This window comes from Microcaecilia unicolor, chromosome 7 (genome assembly GCF_901765095.1).
Source record: "Microcaecilia unicolor chromosome 7, aMicUni1.1, whole genome shotgun sequence".
Lineage (NCBI taxonomy): Eukaryota > Metazoa > Chordata > Amphibia > Gymnophiona > Siphonopidae > Microcaecilia > Microcaecilia unicolor.
Window position 1 is genome coordinate 250,488,946 of NC_044037.1, and position 21,442 is coordinate 250,510,387.

General features: G+C 41.1%; 2 protein-coding genes across 5 annotated transcripts in view; one reads left to right on the plus strand and one right to left on the minus strand.

Annotated features, from left to right (window-relative positions):
* LOC115474809 (ADP-ribosylation factor-like protein 6-interacting protein 6) overlaps positions 1 to 15,684 on the minus strand; it is a 42,660-nt gene extending 26,976 nt beyond the window's left edge. For 2 of the 3 annotated variants that reach the window (XM_030210475.1, XM_030210476.1), the window contains exons 1-2: positions 15,357 to 15,676; positions 10,843 to 10,896 (exon numbers count right to left, since the gene is read on the minus strand). In XM_030210475.1, coding sequence (XP_030066335.1) covers positions 10,843 to 10,896; positions 15,357 to 15,546 — 244 coding nt within the window. In that variant the 5' untranslated portion in view covers positions 15,547 to 15,676. Of the gene's footprint in view, positions 1 to 10,842; positions 10,897 to 15,356 lie in introns of all 3 variants that reach the window. The other variant, XM_030210474.1, reaches the window with a different exon arrangement.
* A 58-nt stretch (positions 15,685 to 15,742) lies between these two features.
* Positions 15,743 to 21,442, plus strand: part of PRPF40A (pre-mRNA processing factor 40 homolog A) — a 202,727-nt gene continuing 197,027 nt past the window's right edge. For both annotated transcript variants that reach the window (XM_030210472.1, XM_030210473.1), the window contains exon 1: positions 15,743 to 16,293. In XM_030210472.1, the coding sequence (XP_030066332.1) occupies positions 16,228 to 16,293 (66 nt within the window). In that variant the 5' untranslated portion in view covers positions 15,743 to 16,227. The remainder of the gene's footprint in view (positions 16,294 to 21,442) is intronic.

The following is a 21,442-nucleotide window of genomic DNA, read 5'->3' on the forward strand; positions in this document are numbered from 1 at the left end:
GGGAAAAAAATAAATTAGAAAAAATATTTAATTGAATAAAGTTTCATTAGGTAGGGTATGGAGGTTTTTTGACCGATTATGTGAAAGTTGTTGAGATCACAATTCTTCATTACAGATAAAAGTCCACAGACTATTTGAGGTATTTGCCTCCTTTTTCAGAAATTTAATTATAATATTGTATATTACTGTGTCAAGCACTTTTCATTCAATAAGGTTTTTGTAGTTACCAAATTCATAGTCACACATATTCCTCAACAGTAGTAAGATGTAAATATGTGAATAGAAGCCAATGCCATCTCTTTCTCTCTTCAATGGAAAGAGGAGATGGGCAGCTGACATTGCTATGGCTGTCAGCAAATCCTTATTGAGACTTCAAAGAAGAGGCTTATTTTGGATTTTGTTCACACCTTTCATTGGTAGCTCAAAGTAAATTACAGTCCGGTACAGCAGCTATTTTCTTGATCCCAGAGGGCTTACACTCTCAGGGCTAGATTTGCTAACATGTGCCAATGTGATTAATGCTTATTATTCATAAATACAGTAGGCCTCAAATTTTGGCCGCTGATGCAACTTTTCTTGTTTCCTTGGGAATATATATTGGTATTACTAGTATTAAATACATTTTTTCCAAGCTTCTTAGTTACAAAAAGAGCTCCAACATTGGATTAAAAAAAAAACTATTTACCAGTTCATAATTTTTTTTTATCTTGGGAGTAACTTCTCTCAAGTAAAAGATTTCCTTTTAACTTTTCCTTCTATTTTGTATCCAGTGCTTCTAGTTTTTAATCTGATCATCCTTCATGTGGTAGTTATAAGAACAAACTTGTAGATTCACTTCCCAATGTAATTCTGTATTCCTTTTACTATGTAAGCCGCATTGAACCTGCGCGGGATACAAATGTAATAATAAATAAATAAATACTGTTTTTCTTTATATACATTATTTTTCTTAACAAATGGTAAAGGTAGTCCCCTTTAAGCAAGCACCGCATTGTGAATGACTTATGGGAGTTGCCACCTGCATGACAGTTTTTGGCACACTATTAGCAGAATGGTTTGCCATTGCCTTCCCTTAACAAGTTGTACTCAAGTTAAAATTTAAAACTGCAAATAAAATATTTGGCATAAAAGCTATTGCTGATCTCCATGATGTGTTCCAGCGTCCTCTTCCAGAAAAGGGAGTCCAATTCTTTTTGCAGCTTACGCTGCATGGATGGGTCTGGTTTAGCATCATGAGCGGAATGATCTTAAATATAGCCAATAACCTTGGCCCATCTGACTCTCATTACTGCCTGCCAAGACCTGTTAAAGGGTTTGTTTTCGGATGGAAGGCAGATCTTAGTAGTGGATGCAAAAACTTTCAAAAACTCGAGGTAGCCTTAGGCTGCACTGTAGGATAGGTGTCTGGATGATTGTTGCTGCTGCTGGCTACACCACCAACTCTGGTATAGCCATAAATCCTTCTCTGGGGCATACACTGTCTTCTAAAAAGGAAAGTGCTTTCCTGAGAGGTTATTTGCTTTCAATTATTCATTTTTATACTGCCTTGAAGCTAAGCGGTTCACAATAAAACATATTAAAACATTATTTCACAATACAACATGAACCTGTCAATTAATATTCCCATAATCCTCTATCAATGCCACAGTTTTGGATCAGATTCACATAGCTGTGTCAATGAAGAAATTAGGCCTTACTCGTTAGTTTTCCTTCCTTGAATCTTTCTAGACCATTCCCAACGAGTGGCTATATGCTCTCCTACAGGCAGGTAGGGAGACAGGAAACTATCAAGTGACGCCACCTTATTAAGTCCTATGCAGTCCTGAAACACTCAATATTTAATTGACAAAGCCAAGATTGTGAAGGAACACAGACATCTCCCAACTGAAAAAACCTGCAGGAGGAAGAAACAACCACTTCAACTAACTGCATCTGAGAAACGGCTTGTTATAGAGTTTAATCTTTTTCAACTGAAAGGTTAAGCTTAGATAACTGAAAATCATACTGAATTTTATACCCCAAAGTCTTAATTTGACGAGCCAGACTCTTTATAACAACTGGAAAAATTGTTTTACTTGCTTCTGAAATAGACAGACTTATTGAGTCTGAACTCATTTCTGTGGATATATTCAGGTATGTCCCAGGTAGCTCTTGAGGAACATTGTCTAAATTAAATCCTCCTACCCCAGTTACAATTTGATAACAGGCGTATGAACACAGAGCTCTTCCATCTTGGGGTGCGCTAAGCCAACTGCACTATATTATTGTTCTTCAGTGACATCCTCCTCTAGTGAACACTCCTGAACCACACTCTCACCCTATACACCAGCTGCTCATGTCCCTCTAACAGAGAGTACTGAACTACAAAAGGCAGGGGAGCTTGTTGCTCTTGGTTGCAAAGGCAGGATTTTACTGTTCAGGCTGAGAGACTTCCGGTCCTAGGGAATGCCCAACTCCTCCTCCCGTATTCTGTGACTCCAACAATCATGGCTCTGGACCTTGTTCCAGTTTTCCTGCATATATCACAAAAGTATCGATCAGTCTGGGGAGCGAGGAAGAGGACTGAGGGCCTTTGTTTTTGACTGCCCTTTTCGCTTCCCCATTTCAGCTGGCAAAAACCAAAAGGTTGAGGCATGCTGCAACCTCTCATCATGCAGCTGCCATCTTGGATCCCCTTTTCAATACTGGAATTTCAGATCACTTTCACATAGCTGTCTGTCAATAATACAATTCCAGACTATTCTCTTCACAGCTCTCTGCTCTGCTGTAGCCAAAGAGTGGATCTGAAGACTGGAGCACTGGTCCTTTATTATTCATTTATTTAGAAGCATAAACTAATTCAGCATGATTTTCAGTTTTCTAAGCTTAGCCTTTCAGATGAAAGAATTAGGTCTGCCACCTTTACCTTGTTAACAAGGTTTGAACCTATCCAGACACATTGGCCAGCTCATTGGGAACATTCCCAAAGAAGCATAGGGCCAGATTCAGTAAATGGTGCTGAAAAATAGGAGCCGGGAAAAATCAGCACTATTCTATAAACGGTGATCCAGGATGAGCAAGCTTTATATAATAGCGCCTAGTGGGGATTCCTGTGCCTATCTTTGGTTGCGAGGACTTATACCAGCTGAAACCAGCTGGCATAAATCCTGGCACGCAAGTTGGGCACCGATATAACACTGCACGCATGTTTTGAGAATGCCTCTGACCATTCCATGCCCCTCCCCCCTTTTGAGTTCTGCAATATAGGATTTGGGTGCCCAGTCAAACGTGCACACAATTCCTAACTGGTGCCAATTATCAATAATTGATTAGCATCCAATCATTGATGTTAATTGGTTTATCAATTAGGTTGTATGCACTTCTATGTATTGTGCCAAAATTTAGGCATGGATATTTGGGTGCTCTTTATAGAATCTGGGGGATAATGTTCTGAGCCTAATTAGCTTTGTTGCCCCTCTCTATGCCAGGAAAGCTCTTAGTAGATTTGTATTTTTTTTTTTTGCATTCTTCTGTATCAACTACTTGGTCTTAAGAACTTATGCTCCACATAAATAAGAATTTGACACAATACAGATGTGTTATTATCCTTGCATTTAACACAGATCCTCGAGACATCTTTCTTCTTATGAGATTAAGGGGGCTCATTTTCAAAGCACTTAGACATACAAAGTACCATAGGTTAATATGGTACATTGCATGTCTAAATGCTTTGAAAATAAGCCCCCCTCCCCAGTGTCCTAAAGTTAACAAGTGGGGTATACGTGGCCTTTTCACCACCAAATTCTTTTAGAATAGATTATATGACTATACGACTGTGCTACATCAAATCCCAGACAAGGATGTACTTTAATGCACAACTTATCATATTATGTAGGAAATTCAAGGCTGGATGTGATAGGTTTGTGTACTGGTACTGCCAGCCACAACACTCCTTTGAGGCATTAACATGCTGTAATATTTCAAAAATGATTGCACTAGGTTTCTTGCCCCTCCCATAAGAGGGAAGCTATATCTTCCAACTGAATTTCGGATGTTAAATCCTCTGGCAGAGAGGTATGCTTTGGAAACAAGGAGCCAGAGGCAGCTTGTTGCTTTCTTCTTGTCAGGAGCAACAGCCGAGACTAAACAGCCACCATCTTATAGGTCCTAAATTGCTGAACCCTTGATGATATCTGTGTACAGTGAGTGCAGTTGAGCACATCGTAGTCTGGCCCTAGACATCTGTAGCATACTTTCACCTCTCAAAACTGCTGATGCATCCATTAGGAACAGTGGTAAAGAAAAAAAATAACATAATTCAAAAAGGAATGAGAAATGCAATTTTTGCAGAGATATGGTCCAGACAACATATTAATGCACACATTAACATTTTTGAAAAGAAATAAAGTGACACAACCAGGTTATGACATGATGCTCTAAAAGGTGGTAGACTAAAATATTTGGAAATACTTCCTCATGGAAAGGTCAGTAGATGCATGGAATGGATTTCCAAATGAAGCTGGAGACAAAATTGGTAATGGAATGCAAAAAGGCATGGGAAACACAAAAGCATCCCTTAATGGCAAGAGGATAGTAAAAAAAAGCATTTGGTAACTTGTATGTAACAGCAGTAAAATGATTATACTGTAAAAAAGGCACGAGGGAAATCTGAATACAGCAGCAGTTAAGATCCCTAAACAAAACATCAGAAAGAATGAAAGGACCTCTGGTCTATATCCGTTATTTACCATATTATATAATTTTATTTTACACTATCATTCTACCATCTAATGATGTGTTAGGTCTGAAAAAAAAAAACATACTACATATTTTTTGTTGGTCACAGAAACATAAGAAAATTTATGCTGAGTCAGGGAGCTCACATTGGCCAACTCGGGTCAAATACTCTTCAGATGCCAAAAGTAGCTAAAGTCTCTTTAACAGGTATCACAACCAAGCTTCAATTTTCACTAGTACCAATTTGGCTTATTGTATATATAGTGACGAAAGTTGGAGATAACATCAGCTTTCATGGTTGCCAATGCCACATATTTTTACCACAGTCTCCCTGACAGTAGGTGGTCACATACTGATGAAAGGTTTTTGGGGGAAATCTAATGATCTAACCCCATTTCTCTGTCATATAAAAATAGATGAAACAGCAAAAGATTTGATAAAGATAAAATTATGAATAAGACTTAATAAATTGATACTTTGAGGGACCTAGGAATTAATGCTGCTTTAAATAAATATTTTATTAAACAGGCTTTCCAGACCACAAATTTTTATAAATAGGTATAGGAAAAAAGTTCTCGTATAGTGCTTAAAATATCAATGTGGTAGTCAAAACACAAATTCCCCCCCCCCCCCCCCCCCCCCCCAAATAGTAAATGAAAACACAATACATATATTCAAATGCAGTTAATGGTTTGGGGGCACAGATGAGCTGTATAGGCAGTCTACAACATGGGAATAACTAAAACAATGGCTTTCATTTCTGGGTGTTGATTATTTGTGTACATATAAAATCCTGAAGATTTGAAACTGCACTACTCAACAGGGGTGGAAAAATATTTAGAAAACCTAGTGTCAGCTAAAAAAAATTCTAGAAGACAAAGAATTATTCCCCTTTTTGTGAGGACATTTTGCTTATTTTGCTCTTTTTTTCCTTCTCTGACAGGACTAATGCTCCCCACCAACCAGAAGGATAAGGGGGGAAAAAAACTCCATTAAAAAACAGGCTTCCAGGGAGAAGAAATTAGGTCTTACCTACCTGATAAGTACCTGAATGTAACTCACCTTGAGCTACTATTGAAAAAGGTGTGAGAAAATCTAAATAAATAAAAATAAATAAATAATATTATACAACCTGTGAGATAGTTGTGTCCATCAACCAGCAGGTGGAGATAGAGACCTGAACAGTACTGGGCAGACTTCTACGGACTGTGCCATGAGAAAGGCAAGGACAAATCAAACTCGGGTATACATATAAAATATCACATACCATGTAAAATGAGTTTATCTTGTTGGGCAGACTGGATGGACCGTACAGGTCTTTATCTGCCGTCATTTACTATGTTACTATGAAAAACTGAGCTGAGGCATCTCTCTCTTGGCATCTAGTCCAGCAACTCAGTATTTACGTAAACAAGCAGAAAAAGGAAACTCAAAACAAACACAACAACCTTAAACAACTCACTAACCAGATGAGTGGTGGTGTGGTGGACCTCTCATCTCTAGACAACTTGTAAAGAACAAGGGATATGCAGGAAGCACCAAGCAAGGCAGCAGTCATTATTTGATCCATTATTTTGCACCAAGTAAACATGTCAGAAACCTCGGGTGAGACTCTGGAATGCTGAGAAGGACTAATGGAAAGAAAATCATCAGATAATTTCTCCTTTCAGATTGTAAGCTCTTTTTGAGCAGGGACTGTCTTTTCTTCATGTTCAATTGTGAAGCGCTGCGTATGACTGGTAGCGCTACAGAAATGGTTTACAGTAGTAGTAGTAGTAGTCCTTTCATTACGTAGCTTCCCACTAGTTCAGAACTTATGGGATGTTCAAAAGCAATCCCTTGAGTGTGTGGGATCTTGGCACTGCCGCCCTGAGGACCAAAGCCCACAAACTTGCTTCCAGGCCTACCGGAAACATCCACTCTGTAGTGCTTGGCAAAGGTATGCAGAGTCAACCACATCACCGCATTGCAAACATCTACTAGAGACAGCAAAGTAGTCTATGCCCAGGATGTTGCTGTATAAGGCCTGAGGAGCCTGTTTCCCCACAAACAAAATAAGCTGTCTCAATAGACTCCTTCAGCCATTAAGCAATTGTGGGCTTGGAAGCTGTGAGGCCAAGCCTCTGCTTACCAAAAAGAACAGTCTGTCCAATTTGAAAAACTCATTCATGACTTCCACATATCCAGTGAGGACTGTACACTTATCTAGAAGCTTCAAGAAAGAATACTAATACTCTTTGTTCTCTCAGCAAAAGGACAGAAGCTCCACAGATTGGTTAAGATGAAACACTGATCTCCACTATTGGAAAGGAAGGAACCGGGAAAACTGCAAGAGATGTCTTCTGTAGTCGGCCCCTGAAATAGGCCAAAGCCACAACCAGACCTTTTAGAGAACCCAACGCTAGGATGTGTGCGATTTAAAGTCTGCGTTCAGAACACCCTCACATTTGCCATGGAAGTATAGTGTTTCAGAGCCTGTAGCAAGATAGCAATGACCAAATCATAATAACCTTTTCATCTCAACTGAGCCATTACAACGGACAAGCTGTAAGACCAAAGGGCATAGATCCTTCATGAGCACCGGACCTTGCTTCAGTAGGCTGTCTACCTGCAGAAGATGGAGAGGACCCCTGTCCAGCAGTCGAATCAGGTCTGTGTACCATGGCCAGGCCAATCCAAGGCTATAAGAAATGGATTTAATTTGAACTAAATATGACAGACCGAATCAAAGAATCGGTGTCTTTCTTGTCTACATCTGTAGTTTATTTCTTGCTATTTTATTATGCAAATTGCACACCACTTTGATCTCCGTAAAGTAAAGGCGGTATATCAAGTACTAAATAAAACTTAAAACTTAAAATTATTTGACCCTGGTGCAATGCGATCCTTCTCAACACGCGGCCTGCCATGGGCCAAGGAGGGAACACATACAGCAGAAATGTGTCTCTGGCCAGGGCTGCAGTAGGGCATTGATTCTGGTTTTTTCCAGTGGCTGAAGAACTAGGGCCCTTTGGCATTCCTTTTCATCACCATCAATTCCAAAACGCGGAGAACCCCATCAGAACACTTTCAGCTCAAAGCCCTGGCTGGATAGTTCCCATTCTCCCAGGTCCAAGGAATGCCTGCTGAGAGTCTGTCCTCACATCCAAGGACCCTGTAATGTGAGCTGTGATTAAAAAGCTGCCCAATTCACGATTCATTTTGAGCAAATTGATTCAGGGAAAAATGAATAAATTTTTTAAAAATTGCGAGTCCTGATTTGGGACTTCCCCACCTCCCTCCTGAAGTCACCAAGCCACTGCTGCTTTCCTCCCTCCGTCACCCAAGCCGCTGCAGCTGCTTCCCTCCCTCCTTCCCGTTGACATCCAAACCGCTGCTGCTGCTTCCCACAGCAGGCGACAAGATCGGGACTCAGTGTCGGTCTCAAGATGCTGGCTCTGCACCGGAACAAGAAGTTACAAGGGGGGGGGGGGGGGGGGGGGGGGGGAGAACATGGATGACCAGCAACCACACCAAACCTTCAATACAGAGTCCTTGCTGTTTTCCCTCCCCTGTACAGCCTTCATCCCCGTACACTCAAAACACAACAAACCAATCTACGAGCTGCTGCATCCATGTTTTTTTTTTATTGTTGGTAGCATTTTTATTTAACCTCACTTATATTTTCAAACGGCAGCCATCATCCCTTAACATTCAAAAACAGTTATGAGCTGCTGCATCCACGGTGCCATTCTTTATTGTTGGTAGCATTTTTATTTAATCTCACTTATATTTTCAAACACGCCAGCTTGTGCAGCATACCGATGTACACAGAAGAAGTATAATAACAGAATAATTTTTTATAGGTAGTCATTTGTTATAAATTGTGATCAATGTATCATTGGGAGGGTCTGTTTACAGGGACACCTTACCACATATTATATTCATGCAGAGATTTTTCTGTGATATATGTTTATTTCTTCTTCAAGTCTACTAGTATAAGGCATTTTTTTTTTAGGGGGGGGGGGGGCCAGTGGTGGTTTAATCTTTGTCTCCCGGCTGTGTGTTTGTATATAGATGATGAAGTTAACCAAGTCGACATCAAGCTTAATATGATTTGATAACAGCATTTTTATGTATTTATTTATGTGTAGCATTTGTATCCCACATTTCCCCACCAATTTGCAGGCTCAATGTGGCTTACATTTGCCGTAATGGCAGTTGCCATTTCCAGGTAACAGAATTACAAGCAGTATTGCGTTAAGGTACATACATATATGGTAATAAACATGTAACATAACATACATGGAACAGATCGTGGTGTATATATACATCAGGTGCATATATACATGGTTAAGAAGAAAACATTATGGTAATGCGTGAGGATCCTGAGTCCTAAGTTGGATTGTAACATTCTCAGTTATGCGAACACAATTATAATGCTAATTAATAAGTTTTGGATGTTACTGAATTCTATTATTCTGTCTCACTGTATTTCCAATCTTGGCATAGTATAAGTCATCACAAGGACAAAATATACAAAAGTCAATGGACTGCATTAAAAGAAAAAGATGGCACGAGCTCACAGTCTACCACAGATGAGAAAGGCTCAAAGACTGATCCCGTGTCCCATGATCTCCAACAAACCTCTTTTCTTCTCCTTTGTTTTTTTTTTTTTTAAAGCTGTTGTGCTGGAAAAGGAGAGCTTTATCGGAAACAGCGGAGAGGTGAAGGGAGGGAAGAAGCAAATTTGCATGGCACCAGAGACAGGGATCTGAAGACCTCCAGTTATGACTGCAGACTCAAGCCACCCACAAAGCTCAACTGGCGACCAGCTGACCAACTGGACCAGGAGCAAAGCAGTCAGAACCAGAGGCTGAAAAGTGTATCCATCCGCCTGCTGGAGACAGAGAACTAAAAACTGAGATGAGGCATCTCTCTTTTGGCATCCAGTCCAGCTCCTCAGTATTTTCTCTCTACACCTTCTGGTTGATGGACACAACTATCCCACAGATTCGGGAATAGTGGGAAATTATGTAATGAAAAAGCCTTTTTCAATAAAACTGCAGAGGAGGGGGAAATAATAATGAGAAGAAAAAAAAAACCAAAGTAGGGCTCTGGGAGGTCAGAAGACACAAAAGCCCCTCCTGTCTTGCAACTGACAGACATAAAAAGTCATGGGAGCTAGCAGAAAGAGAGGGGAAAAAAGAAACAGGTTCAAACAAAAGGCAGGACTGGAAGGATCTGCATGTAGGCTTCCTTCCAGCTTTATAAAATATGGGAATTGTCCGGGAGCAAAGCTTGTCATTGGGGCAGGGATGAGAACCTACTACTCTAGAATCATGGAAATTAAGGACCCGGAGTGTGCATGCCTGACCCAGAGGGAAAGAACAGAACAGACAGAGGTGGCAGCCCAGATGAGGAAAGAAGTAAAGGTAGAATGGTTAGGAGGGAGGACAACAGGTGTGATGAGGTCCTGTCTGTTGCCTCATTTATAATTCCAGGAGCAAAACATAGTACTATGAATGTCTTACAGCTTTTTTTTTTGTCCATTTTATTTTCGTTGATTCCCCCCCCCCCCCCCACAACTCCATTCAGCTTTTCCCCCCCCCTTTTCTTCCCTCTTTTCAGTCACTCTCCTCCATTCCCCTCTTTGTCCGTTCTAGATTCTTTTCCTTCCTAAGCCTCTTCTGCTCTATGCTGCCTAGCAGCAGAGAACAGCTCAAGACTGCTGCTGCTCTAACTGGTCCACACTGGTTGTGGCAGTGCCATCTCTTCCCAGCCCAATCAGGAGAAATACGTCAACATTTAGATACCTTTTAGATTTATTTTTCCATCCCTGTTAAGAGTATTTTCTTTGCCCTAGACATAAGAGAATTGCTTGTTGTACCAGCTCATACTAACCTTAGCTACATTTCACTGGTTATCCCTTTAGGCAGATTTTGTGTTGATTGGTCAAATGTTTCTATTTGCTGGTCATTGTTATACTCCCTCTCTGATGTACCCAAGTCCAATCTTCAAAACAAAAATATTAAGGAAAAAAAACATGATGACCAGTCAGAACAGTTTCACAGATAATCAGGGCTCATTATGTAATTAAGATCTACAAAGCAATTCCCATTTTCTAAAAATGAAGAGGTATCATACCTAATAAACTAGTTTCTAATCCATCATCATGTCTTTCTTTTTCAGACCGAAGATCTGCAAATACAAAGAATGAATTTTTATTACATATAAATAAAAACATGCACAGAAAAAGTCACACTTTTTATAAGTTGAAGTGGTCGAGTCTGAAAATTCAGAGGTACAGTACATTAAAAATATTCTTGGCTCACTGATCCAAAAATATCTAAGGACCCCTTTTACAAAGCCACACATTAATGCCAACATGGCCCAAAGTGAATAGGCTGTATAGGCATGACTGCATCGACAGTCGCTAGCTGATAAGGCAAGGAAGTAGAATTAACTTTCGGGGGGGGGGGGGGGGGTAGGGGGGGGGGTGTTTGGGTTATTTTAGTGGGGGGGGGGGGGTTTTGTGAATGCTGTGCTGAGCAATGCTCAAATAATTTGATTGTGTAGTGACTAGAATTCCCTGCCAGGTGGTTATGGAGTTGCTTCTCTATCACTCTCACTCCCTATTAGCCAAACAATTATTAAAAAAAGATGAAGTTTTGAAATAGAGCCCAAGTCTCTTGGGTGATGGTGCTGCTCTTGTTGATCATCCATTATTCTAGTCCATGCTCATCTAAATTGTATACAGGAAAGGCCAACTAATGTACCATTGTCTTCTTGTGTCGAATTTGATAACTGTCAATCAAGCAATTGGGTAAAATAACTTTAATGCCTTCTATAGTGCTGAGAAAAAGTGTGAATGCCTAGGCTAGTCTATTTTTGGTACAATTTGTACTCAAAATATGAATAGATACTAACCTAAACCCTTATAAAAAATAATAATCACAACAAAAAAGGATCAGCATTAAACATCTTTGTGTGATTAAGCATGAGAACCCCAAGTTTCCTTAACACAATTAATTGGCTAAATAGAATCAGATACTGAAATGTAAACCACCCTGCCAAGTAAGTCTGTATAACTGGGTTTAGAAAGACTGTCCTATAAAGGGTTACTGCCCAATATTCAGCCTGTGAATGTCCAGGCACCAGCACTGAATATTCAGGTCAGCCACTGACCCAAAGTTATGTGAATACTGGTTGATATTCAATGTTGGCATTCGTATAGCTAAGTGAGCAAAGACAGAACTGCACAAAAGGCTGTCCTATCTTCCCAGTGAGCTCTGTGGGCACCAACAGTGAATGTGGCCAATGCCTGCGTAACTGCCAGCTCCTGCCCAACTCTGCCCACAGACCACCTCAGCATTTACTGCAAAGTGCTATGGTGGTCAGAGGGGATATTTAGGGGCATTGTGCAAGAGGGGTTTAAATAGGCAGGAGTCTCTTCTGCCTGTTTAAACCCTGTTGAGTATCAACCACTTAGTGTTTAGTCTTCACCATAAAGCTAGTAAGACCTCATCAACTCATGATTTAAAGTTCAGAGGATCTGTGAAAAAGTTATTGATGCCCATTTGTCTGGACAAAGTTAGAAGCCTATTTCTAAACATTTAGGGCTTTATCCATCTATTGTCAAATTGTCTACAAATGGAAAAAGCAGATGAGCAACTATGCAAGAGCAGTTATTCTGCCGAGTTTACCCTAACAACAAACCAGAAAATCATCCATGAACTCAAAAAGAACTCTAAACATCTAAAAGGTCTGCAAGCCTCTCTTCCTGTGTTTTATGTGAGGGTTCATGCATCAACCATCAGGAAAAAAAAATGACTAGGAACGATGCTCATGGAAGGATAGCTAGAAAAAAAAAAACCCTCTGCTTTCTAAAACACTATTGCCCGCCTCAGCTTTGCCAAAGATCATCTAGACCAGAGGTGGGCAACCTTTATATATAGAGGGCCACATGAATGTCATTACTAACCCTAGCAACATTATGTAATGTCAGAACTGGAAATACACAGAGTTCCATAGACCTTCTGTGATTTAAGTAAAAATGTAATAAAAACAATGGAAACAAACTGCTGAAGTGGTTATTCTGAAAACATTTGCAAAATACTGTATTTAAAATTAACAAGTTCTCTGGTTAATGATGTTTTCTGCTTTTAGGTCCTAGGATCTCATGGGCCACATTAAAATTCAATGATGGGCTGCAGGTTGCCCACCACTAGATGATGTTTTGAAACATGGATTTTCAATCCAGTCCTTAGGACACACGCAGCAATTCAGGTTTTCAGAATGTCTACAATGAATATCTAATAAGATAAATTTGCATGCAAGTTTATCTCATGCATGTTCCGCGAAAAACTACACTGGCTCCCAATCAAAGAACGCATCACCTTCAAAATCTGCACCCTGGTTCACAAAATCATCTACAGAGAAGCCCCGAGTTACATGACAGACTTGATCAACTTACCAATTAGAAATACATCTGAATCAACACGATCTTATCTAAATCTGCACTACACAAGCTGCAAAGGACTTAAATACAAACAACTTACGCATCTAGTTTTTCCTACATAAGCACACAACTGTGGAACACATTACCAAAAGCCTTGAAAATGACGTATGACCACCTAAAATTCCGGAAATTACTAAAAACCAACCTGTTTAAAAAGGCATACTCTACCGATCCAACTTCTCTGCAACACAACCAAACTAAAGCACGTAATGGACATAACACAACTCTTCCATTCTCTGATTCCCTAATTTGGCTGTGCCACATGAACTTGATCTTACCACATCACCCTGTATTTGTTCACACTGGAGCCTGCAAAGGCCTCTCTGGTACTATGTAAGCCACACTGAGCCTACAAATAGGTGGAAAATGTGGGATACAAATGTAACAAATAAATAAATTGTAGACACCCTGAAAATCTAACTAGCTGGCTGTGTTCCAAGGACTGGGTACAGAACCCTTGTTCTGGAATAAATGTGCTCTGTAAAAAGTTAAACGGGGACAAAAACTTCACCCATCCCCAATGGAATCTAACCCATAACCACCTGTACACGCCAAAATCCATTCCATCCGCTTAACATCTCCTCTATCTGCCCTCGTACCCACAGGAGTCAACACTATTATTTACTTGCTCACAGCCCTCCGTTTCCTCCCAACAGCCTCCCAAGGTTTTTTGGATGGTATTCACTATTCAACCAATGAGTGTTCCAAACCTCAGTCTGGTGTTCCAGCTGCTTCTCTGGGCATTCCAAACCTCATTCTGGCATTTCAACCACCTCTCTCAGTGCATTCCAAGCCTCATTCTGGAGTCAGCAGAGATTTTGACTACACTTCCTTGGGAATCCCATGGCAAATTCTTCCACACCCACAGGAAGCCCATGGGCTTCCCGCAATCCCCTTTCCCATGCAGCTCTCTGGTTAGGTGAATTAAAAGTTAATTTCTTGTTCAAAATAACATTTTGTTTAGTGAAAACCATATACTGCCTTGTAAGTCAAGAACCTCAACCAAATGAAGCGCTGTTGTGGAGGAATGTTGTTGCATCAGCCTAGATGGCTTCCCAGCACTGAAGGTATCTTGAATTCTGAAGTATATCAGAAAAATACTCTAAAGGAAAATGTCAGGCTGAAGCCGATCCAAAAGTAGGTTATGCTGCAAGCCAAGGACCATAAATACTCAAACCTACTGAATGGCTGTAGAGAGGCTGTGTTTTAGTTGGTCAAACTAAAGTCTCAACCTAAAACCTATTGAAATGCTAGGGCAAGGCTTCAAGGAAGCTGTTTATAACAGCACATCTAACGTTGGGCAGATGTGAACAGTTCTTAAGCATGGACCTCTACTGCAAAGCTCATCTCTAATTGCGGCCTATTGTGGTGCGACAAAATGCTGGACACGAAGTGAGATTAGACGTGGGGCGGTAGGGAGATGCTGAACGCGGCAGAATGGGGCTACAGGAATTAGCTCTGTGCGTGCTCAGCACCCCAGATATTAAGCAAACTCTTCATTTTGTCCAGGGAGAATAATATGTATTATGCTTAGCACTCCCAATCCTTGAGGTATTAACACCTATTGAAAAGAGAAATTAGTTCTGTAGGTGCTCAGCACACCAAACATTAAGCAAATGCTTCATTTAGTCCAGGGGGAGTAATTTGTATTATGTTTGGAACTCCCATTCATTTAAGTGTTCAATGAATGGGAGTTCCAAACATAATACAAATTACTATGTTAACACCTATTGTAAAGGGGGGGGGAGAAAATACAGAACTAAGGGGGGGGGGTGGAAGGATATGGTCTTGAGCAGCTTTTGCTGGTGGGGCGTTGGCTAAAGGCTTGCCTAGAGCAGTGTTTCCCTTAGTCCAGTCCTGGAGTACTCCTCGACAGTCAAGTTTTCAGGTTTTCTACAATGATTATGTATTCATTTAATGAGCATTAACTGCCTCCATTATATGCAAGTCTCTTTCATGCATATTTATTGTGGATATCCTAAAAACCTGACTGGCAATGGTAAGGACCAGACTTAGGAAACAATAGCCTAGGGCACCACATATGCTTAAAACAACCTGCCTTTCCTTTAACCGCTCGCCTACATTAGATCTATCCTAATCGCTTCCAACAATAGCCATAAATAAAAGCATCCGCTCATACCTTTCATGATGACATAGACGAAAGCCAGAAGAAAGGCAACGACCGATAGAATCACCAAACAGCAAAACATGGAGAGTACCCGAGACGGCCACTTTTTATTTCTGGCGAATATTTTACTCCCTAGATCCACCGGCTCGCTAGAATCCATTACAGGGTAAAGAAAAAGCTCCGATTCCGAACTCCTCATCATTAAGCCTTCAACTCGAACTACCCTTTCTCAAGTAGTCCACGGTCCCAGCCGTAGCAGCTTCACAAACTCAAGAGCGGAAGTCAAAGCACACACAGTCGGCTTCTGCAGAACTTTTTTTTTTTCTGTGCGTATCTGCGCCAAGTGAAGCGGTTACGCTATATCACGTCGCCCGCTCGTCGCGCGTAACGTAACCCATACGTACGACGCAACTGTTGAGAACTTCTCTGTTTTGGGGAACGTCGAGCCAGTCTCAGCGCCTCTTCTGCCACATTTTCTTGGTGCGGATGGACACCAACCTGCTGTGAAGGGCAAAGGCTAGAGGTGTTCATGCATGTGCAGAGAGAAAAAGAGAGACGGGATACCGCCGAGGAGAAATTAACTTCCCGTCAGAGAAATTTCACTTTGTTTGACGCTTCTGAAGGGAACAGGAAAAGGTCCTCCCTTATCTTCCAGAGTAGCTCCCCTCCCCCATCCGTTCTATAGCGCTTCATGTATCATCTCGCCGTGCGCCACTGAAACTTAAAATGCCCCAGCCGTCCACGCTCTGAGCTTTAGCTCCTTTTTTTTCATTGGCTAGTTTTGTAATTCTGCAGGCTTTCTCTCCTCCCTCTAGTAGCCCCGCTGGCAGCGGGCCGCTGCGTCGAGCAAGTTTTCGCCTTTGAACCACGGTTTCGTAAACCAATGAGGTTGCCGCTTGTTGGTTGGTCCCAAAGTAGGCCTGGGACCGGAGAAGATCGGGCCATCATGGTGAGTGAAACCTTTCTAACAGCCGTGTGCTTGTGTTTTTGTGACGTGTGTTTATGTTCCTCCGAGTGTTGTTTGCCGGGAAGAGAAACCAAATTTTAGCACGGTTAACTGCGGTGTTTTGATCCCTTCCGGGGGGGTTGGATTTTGAGTGTTGCTGCACTCTCGTCTCAGTTCTGGTGCTTGTTTGTGGCTTACAGCGATTGTTGATTGTGGATGTGCATTGCTAGGAAAATACCGCTGCCTCGTGGCCTTTTCTGTGAAATCCTGCTTGGGAGACACACAATGCTTATAAGGTGGCATTATTTATTTATAAAAACTTATATTCCACTGCCGGTAATCAGGATGTTGTGCGAAGTGTTGTCCATCATAAAAAGCAAAATGAAATAAAATATTCTCTCAAGAAGGGGAATCGCTTATCACATTGTTGATAGGTTTCGTTTACTTCTTCCCCAGAAAGGGGGGCGTATTGTAAGTCTCAAATGATTTGGGGAGGCAGAGTAGTGCATTATCCTTAACCATGGATTATCAGCTAGGGTGCTTTTTACAATAATTATTTTCTACATGTTTTTTCCTGTTGGATTAGTGGGAACAAAGTAAGAGATTTTAGACATCAATTTATATGTTTTTGCTTTAAAATAGTTCTGCGTGTTTATTTTAACTGAAGAAGGCTCTTAAGAAATCTCGCAGTTGTAATATTCTGTAGGCTGTTACTTAATATCACTTCAGTTATGTTTTTGTTCTTGTTACAAAATTCTTTAGCTATAACCCTTGGTAGTGGATTGAAACAATCAACACACATAGGCCATCCTTTACAGTGCTTACTTTCCGAGTTTGTTTTGAAGTGGTCTAGAGATAAAAGACAGTGCAAGTCCAGCCTCTATACCACACCAGTAAAATCTGAGGCTCACTTAAGGTTTGTGTAACCTTAACAGTAAAGTAGCATTTTGACTTATTTTAATGGAGTTAGTGTAGCGGACTTTGATCCTGGTGAACTGGGTTTGATTTCCACTGCAGCTCCTTGTGGCTCTGGGCAAGTTGCTTAATCCTCCATTGCCCCAGGCACAAATAAGTACCTGTATATAGGATGTAAACCACTTTGAATGTAGTTGCAAAAACCACAGAAAGGTGGTATATCAAGTCCCATTCCCTTCCTTTTCCCTATAGGCCAAGTCTACATTTTTTGCATGATTAATAGGGAGATCTATAGAAACTGGCATAGTAAAAAAACAAACAAACAAACCCAAAAAACAGGATTCTAAACCTTTCTCTACAGAAACCAGATCAACTACTCTGAAAAGGAAGCAGTGATTGAGGGGGAAAGATATGCAGATGACACCATTATTCAAAGTGGTTGAACACAAATGGATCATTAGGAATTGTAGACAAACCTTGCCAACCTGGGGAACTTGGCATTTAAATATTTATCAATTTTAATCTGGATGTGCAAAGCAGTGCATAGAAGAAAAAGTAATCTCGCCTATAGGTGGGCTGATACAGAAAAGTACCATGAGGTATGTGCATGTTATTGGGCGCACAGTGCACAAAAAGGTTCAGTGTAGATGTTCACTCACATGAAACGCATGGGGCCATTTGCTATTCCTCCATAGTGCACAGAAGTAAAATGGGATGTTGAGACCTGCACAACACATGAAGTTCACTGTCGATCCGAAATAGTGCAGAAGAGTTATTCGAGAGGATTTAATGCTGCCTTTTGAGATTTACTGATGGTTTTGTTTTGTTTTTATTCCTGTGACCATAACAGGTACCTATAACTTTTGAAAGATTTATCTATGCATGAAGCAGAATGTTCTCAGCATAGATATTAACCTCTCAAAAATGTTATCAAGGTTAATATGTACACACAGAACAACATTCTGGTTCCGTACAAATGCAGGCTAGCACTTTCATTTTCTTCAGACATGATGAAGGTGCCCTGACTGCAGAACCTTTGTGTGCTTGTGTTTAGCAGTCTTTCCCTGATAACATGCAAGTTCTCTGCACTTTGAATTTGTGTCTTATTAGCTTACTGTATCACAGTATATTTTATTGCAACTTTTGTATCAACCTCTTAGTCATTGAAGCCCTCAGCTGAGGATACAGCAACAGCAGCAGCCAAAAAAAAAAATATTCAAATAAAATGTTAAGAATTATTTAATTTTATATTCTGTTCTATTTTTTGTATCATGACTGTAGATCTTAGTGTGACTGCACCTTCAGTATTTTTTACATTTCTGGTCATCCTGTTTCAAAAACACATATATCGGAGCTGGAAAAAGTAAAGAAAAGGATGGAGTAGCTCTTACCCTGTTTACCAAGTCACACGGCTTAGTAAATGGAAGTATGAAAGGCTACACGGGTAGGGTTTTTCAGCTTGAAGAGATACTAGTGGCAGATAGAGCCAGAAAAAAGCTGAGGCTGAGAGTGCCACTCCCAGTAATGCTGCTTTATATCAAACTTAAGGGCCCTGTTTACTAAGCCGCTTAGCATTTTTACGTGAATTAACCATGTACGTGTGCTAACCATGTATGTGCCTACAATATTCCTATAGGTGCCTACACAGCGCGCATGCTAATTGTAGGCGTGTTAAAAACACTAACGTGCCTTAGTAAACAGGGCCCTAAGTCTGGGGGATGATGTAAGTAATGCCGATTTCCTTCCTTCCTCCCTTTAGAATAGACTGAGCTGGAGTCTCAGTTCCTGCACCAGTGGGCCAGTACTGACTGGTTCCTGGTAAATTTTCCACTTTTTTTAGTAGCTCTGACAGCAGGTCTTATTAACAACACAGCCTCTTCCCAGACAAAAAGAAGCAAGGGAATTCAGGAAGTCACCTCCAGAAAAACAGGACAGCAGCAGAGAAGGTAAAACTAATAAAAAAAAAATCATTTAAGCAGCTCATTCTTGAGTAACAAATAGAAAACAATGAGCACAAGTGCTCACAATGTCAAGTAAAAAAAAAAAAGTTCAGGATTTGCAAGCGCTGATATTTGAGGCAAACTTGGATATTGTTGCTGTTGCAGAGACGTGGTTCAATGATTCCCATGAATGGAACACAACCATACCGGGCTATAATCTTTTAGGAAACATAGAGAGGACTGAAGGGGTGGTGGAGTGGCACTGTATTTGTTGTGGGAAACAATATTAAAGTGGCTGAAATACAGAGAACATGGGAAAAACGAAGCGATATGAATCGTCCTGGAAAGAAAAGATGGAACCTGTATTTACATGTGTGTCATCTACAGATCTCTGGCAGAAATGGAGAAGCTGGACAGTGATTTGATTGAAGGTATCCACAAGCTAGGAACAAAAGGGGAAGGTATTGTTGCTGGGTGACTTCAACAAATTGGAGAGAATATTTTTTTCACTCAGCAGATGGTTAAGCTCTGGAACTTGTCTGAAAAAAAAAATAGACAAAAGAAGCAGTGTTCAAAAACTACAGAAGAGCGCAACAAGAGGACTACAGAAAAAATTACCAAATAAAACTCAAAGAAGTGAAGAGGGAAATATGGCTAACAAAGGTGGAAGAAAAAAATGTCTAGAGGTGATGACCTTTTTTAGATAAATTGGAGAAAGGAGAAAAGCTAGGAATGGACTTGAAAGACTCAAGGATGCTGAGAACCACTTTGTGAAGAGATTGAAGATGAAGTGGATATGCTAAATAAATAACTTCCCCAGGTTTTCCCTTTTAAACACAAAATAGGACTGTGGTCAGTTGCCAATGGTATATCTGGGAATGGAATGAATATTGCTCCCTTCATGGAAGAAAGTGTTTATAAATGACTTAAATCTGAAAGTGGAGAATGCTATGGGGCTGGATGAGATACTTCCCAGAATATTGAAGGAGCTCAGAGAAATCTTGGTGAAACCTCTAAAGATCTATTAAATAAATCCTTAAGAGACTGGAGAGGTTCTGTGGGATTGGAGACAAGTGAATGTGATCCCTCTTCACAAAAGTGGGGACAGGGAAGAAGTAGAAAACTACAGGTCAGTGAGCCTCACATTGGTGGTGGGAAAAATAATGGAGTCTCTGCTGAAGGAAAATATAGTGAATTTTCTAGATTCCAAGGAGATGGAGTAACTCTCATGTGAGGAAAGACTTGGGGGAGGGGGAAAATGTTAAGAATCTTCAGCTTGGAGAAGAGACAGCTGAGGGGGAGGTACTATAGAGGTCTGTGGATAGAGTGCTGTCTTCCCAATAGAGCGCATTTGCTAAGTGCACATAGGGCTAGCTAGATCCAGTAAATGGAACTCAAAAATCGGTACACAATGCTTAGTACATAAGTACATAAGTATTGCCATACTGGGACATACCAAAGGTCCATCAAGCCCAGTATCCTGTTTCCAACAGTGGCCAAGCCAGGTCACAAATACCTGGCAAGATCCCCAAAAAATACAAAACATTCTGTACTGCTTATCTCACGACTGGGACTGTGTTCCATGCCTGTGCTCGCCTTGCCTCCGGGGGACCAGGTCCTATGGTTGCGATGGGCTGTTTTTTTCGGTTTCCCAGATGGCTTCCAGGTCCCATTCCTGTCCTGATGTTCCAGCTCTCCCGACTTGCCTTGGTAGTTCTGCTGCCAAGCCTCACCAGTGACATCATCTGTAATTGCCTTTATTAAGCACCTGGGACCTTTCAGGCTTTGCCTTGGCATCAGAGGTCTTCAGATGTGCTTTTGTCTGAGAGTGTTTGTTACTGCTCTAGCTCTGCTAGTATCTGCTTTGTGTGTCCTTAGCTTTAGTTCTTCTGTTTGTTTTTGCCTCATGTGTCTTTAACTTTAGTTCCTTACTGCTGTATCTGCTCTGCCTAGCTCCAGTTCCTTATTGTGTCCCTGATCTTTCTTCTGCTATAGCTCCCTGCCTGCTTGTTTCACCATGGTTGTCCTTAGCTTTAGCCCTTCCCCGTTCGTGTCTGCCTTGCCCGAGTACTTCAATCTGGTTCCAGCCAAGCCAAGCCCGCTCCAGCTTGTGGTTCCAGCTCGGCCAAGCCAAGCCCGCTCCAGCTTGTGGTTCCAGCTCGGCCAAGCCAAGCCCGCTCCAGCTTGTGGTTCCAGTCCGGCCAAGCCAAGCCCGCTCTAGTTTGTGGTTCGAGCTCGGCCAAGCCAAGTCCGCTCCAGCTTGTGGTTCCAGCTCGGCCAAGCCAAGCCCGCTCCAG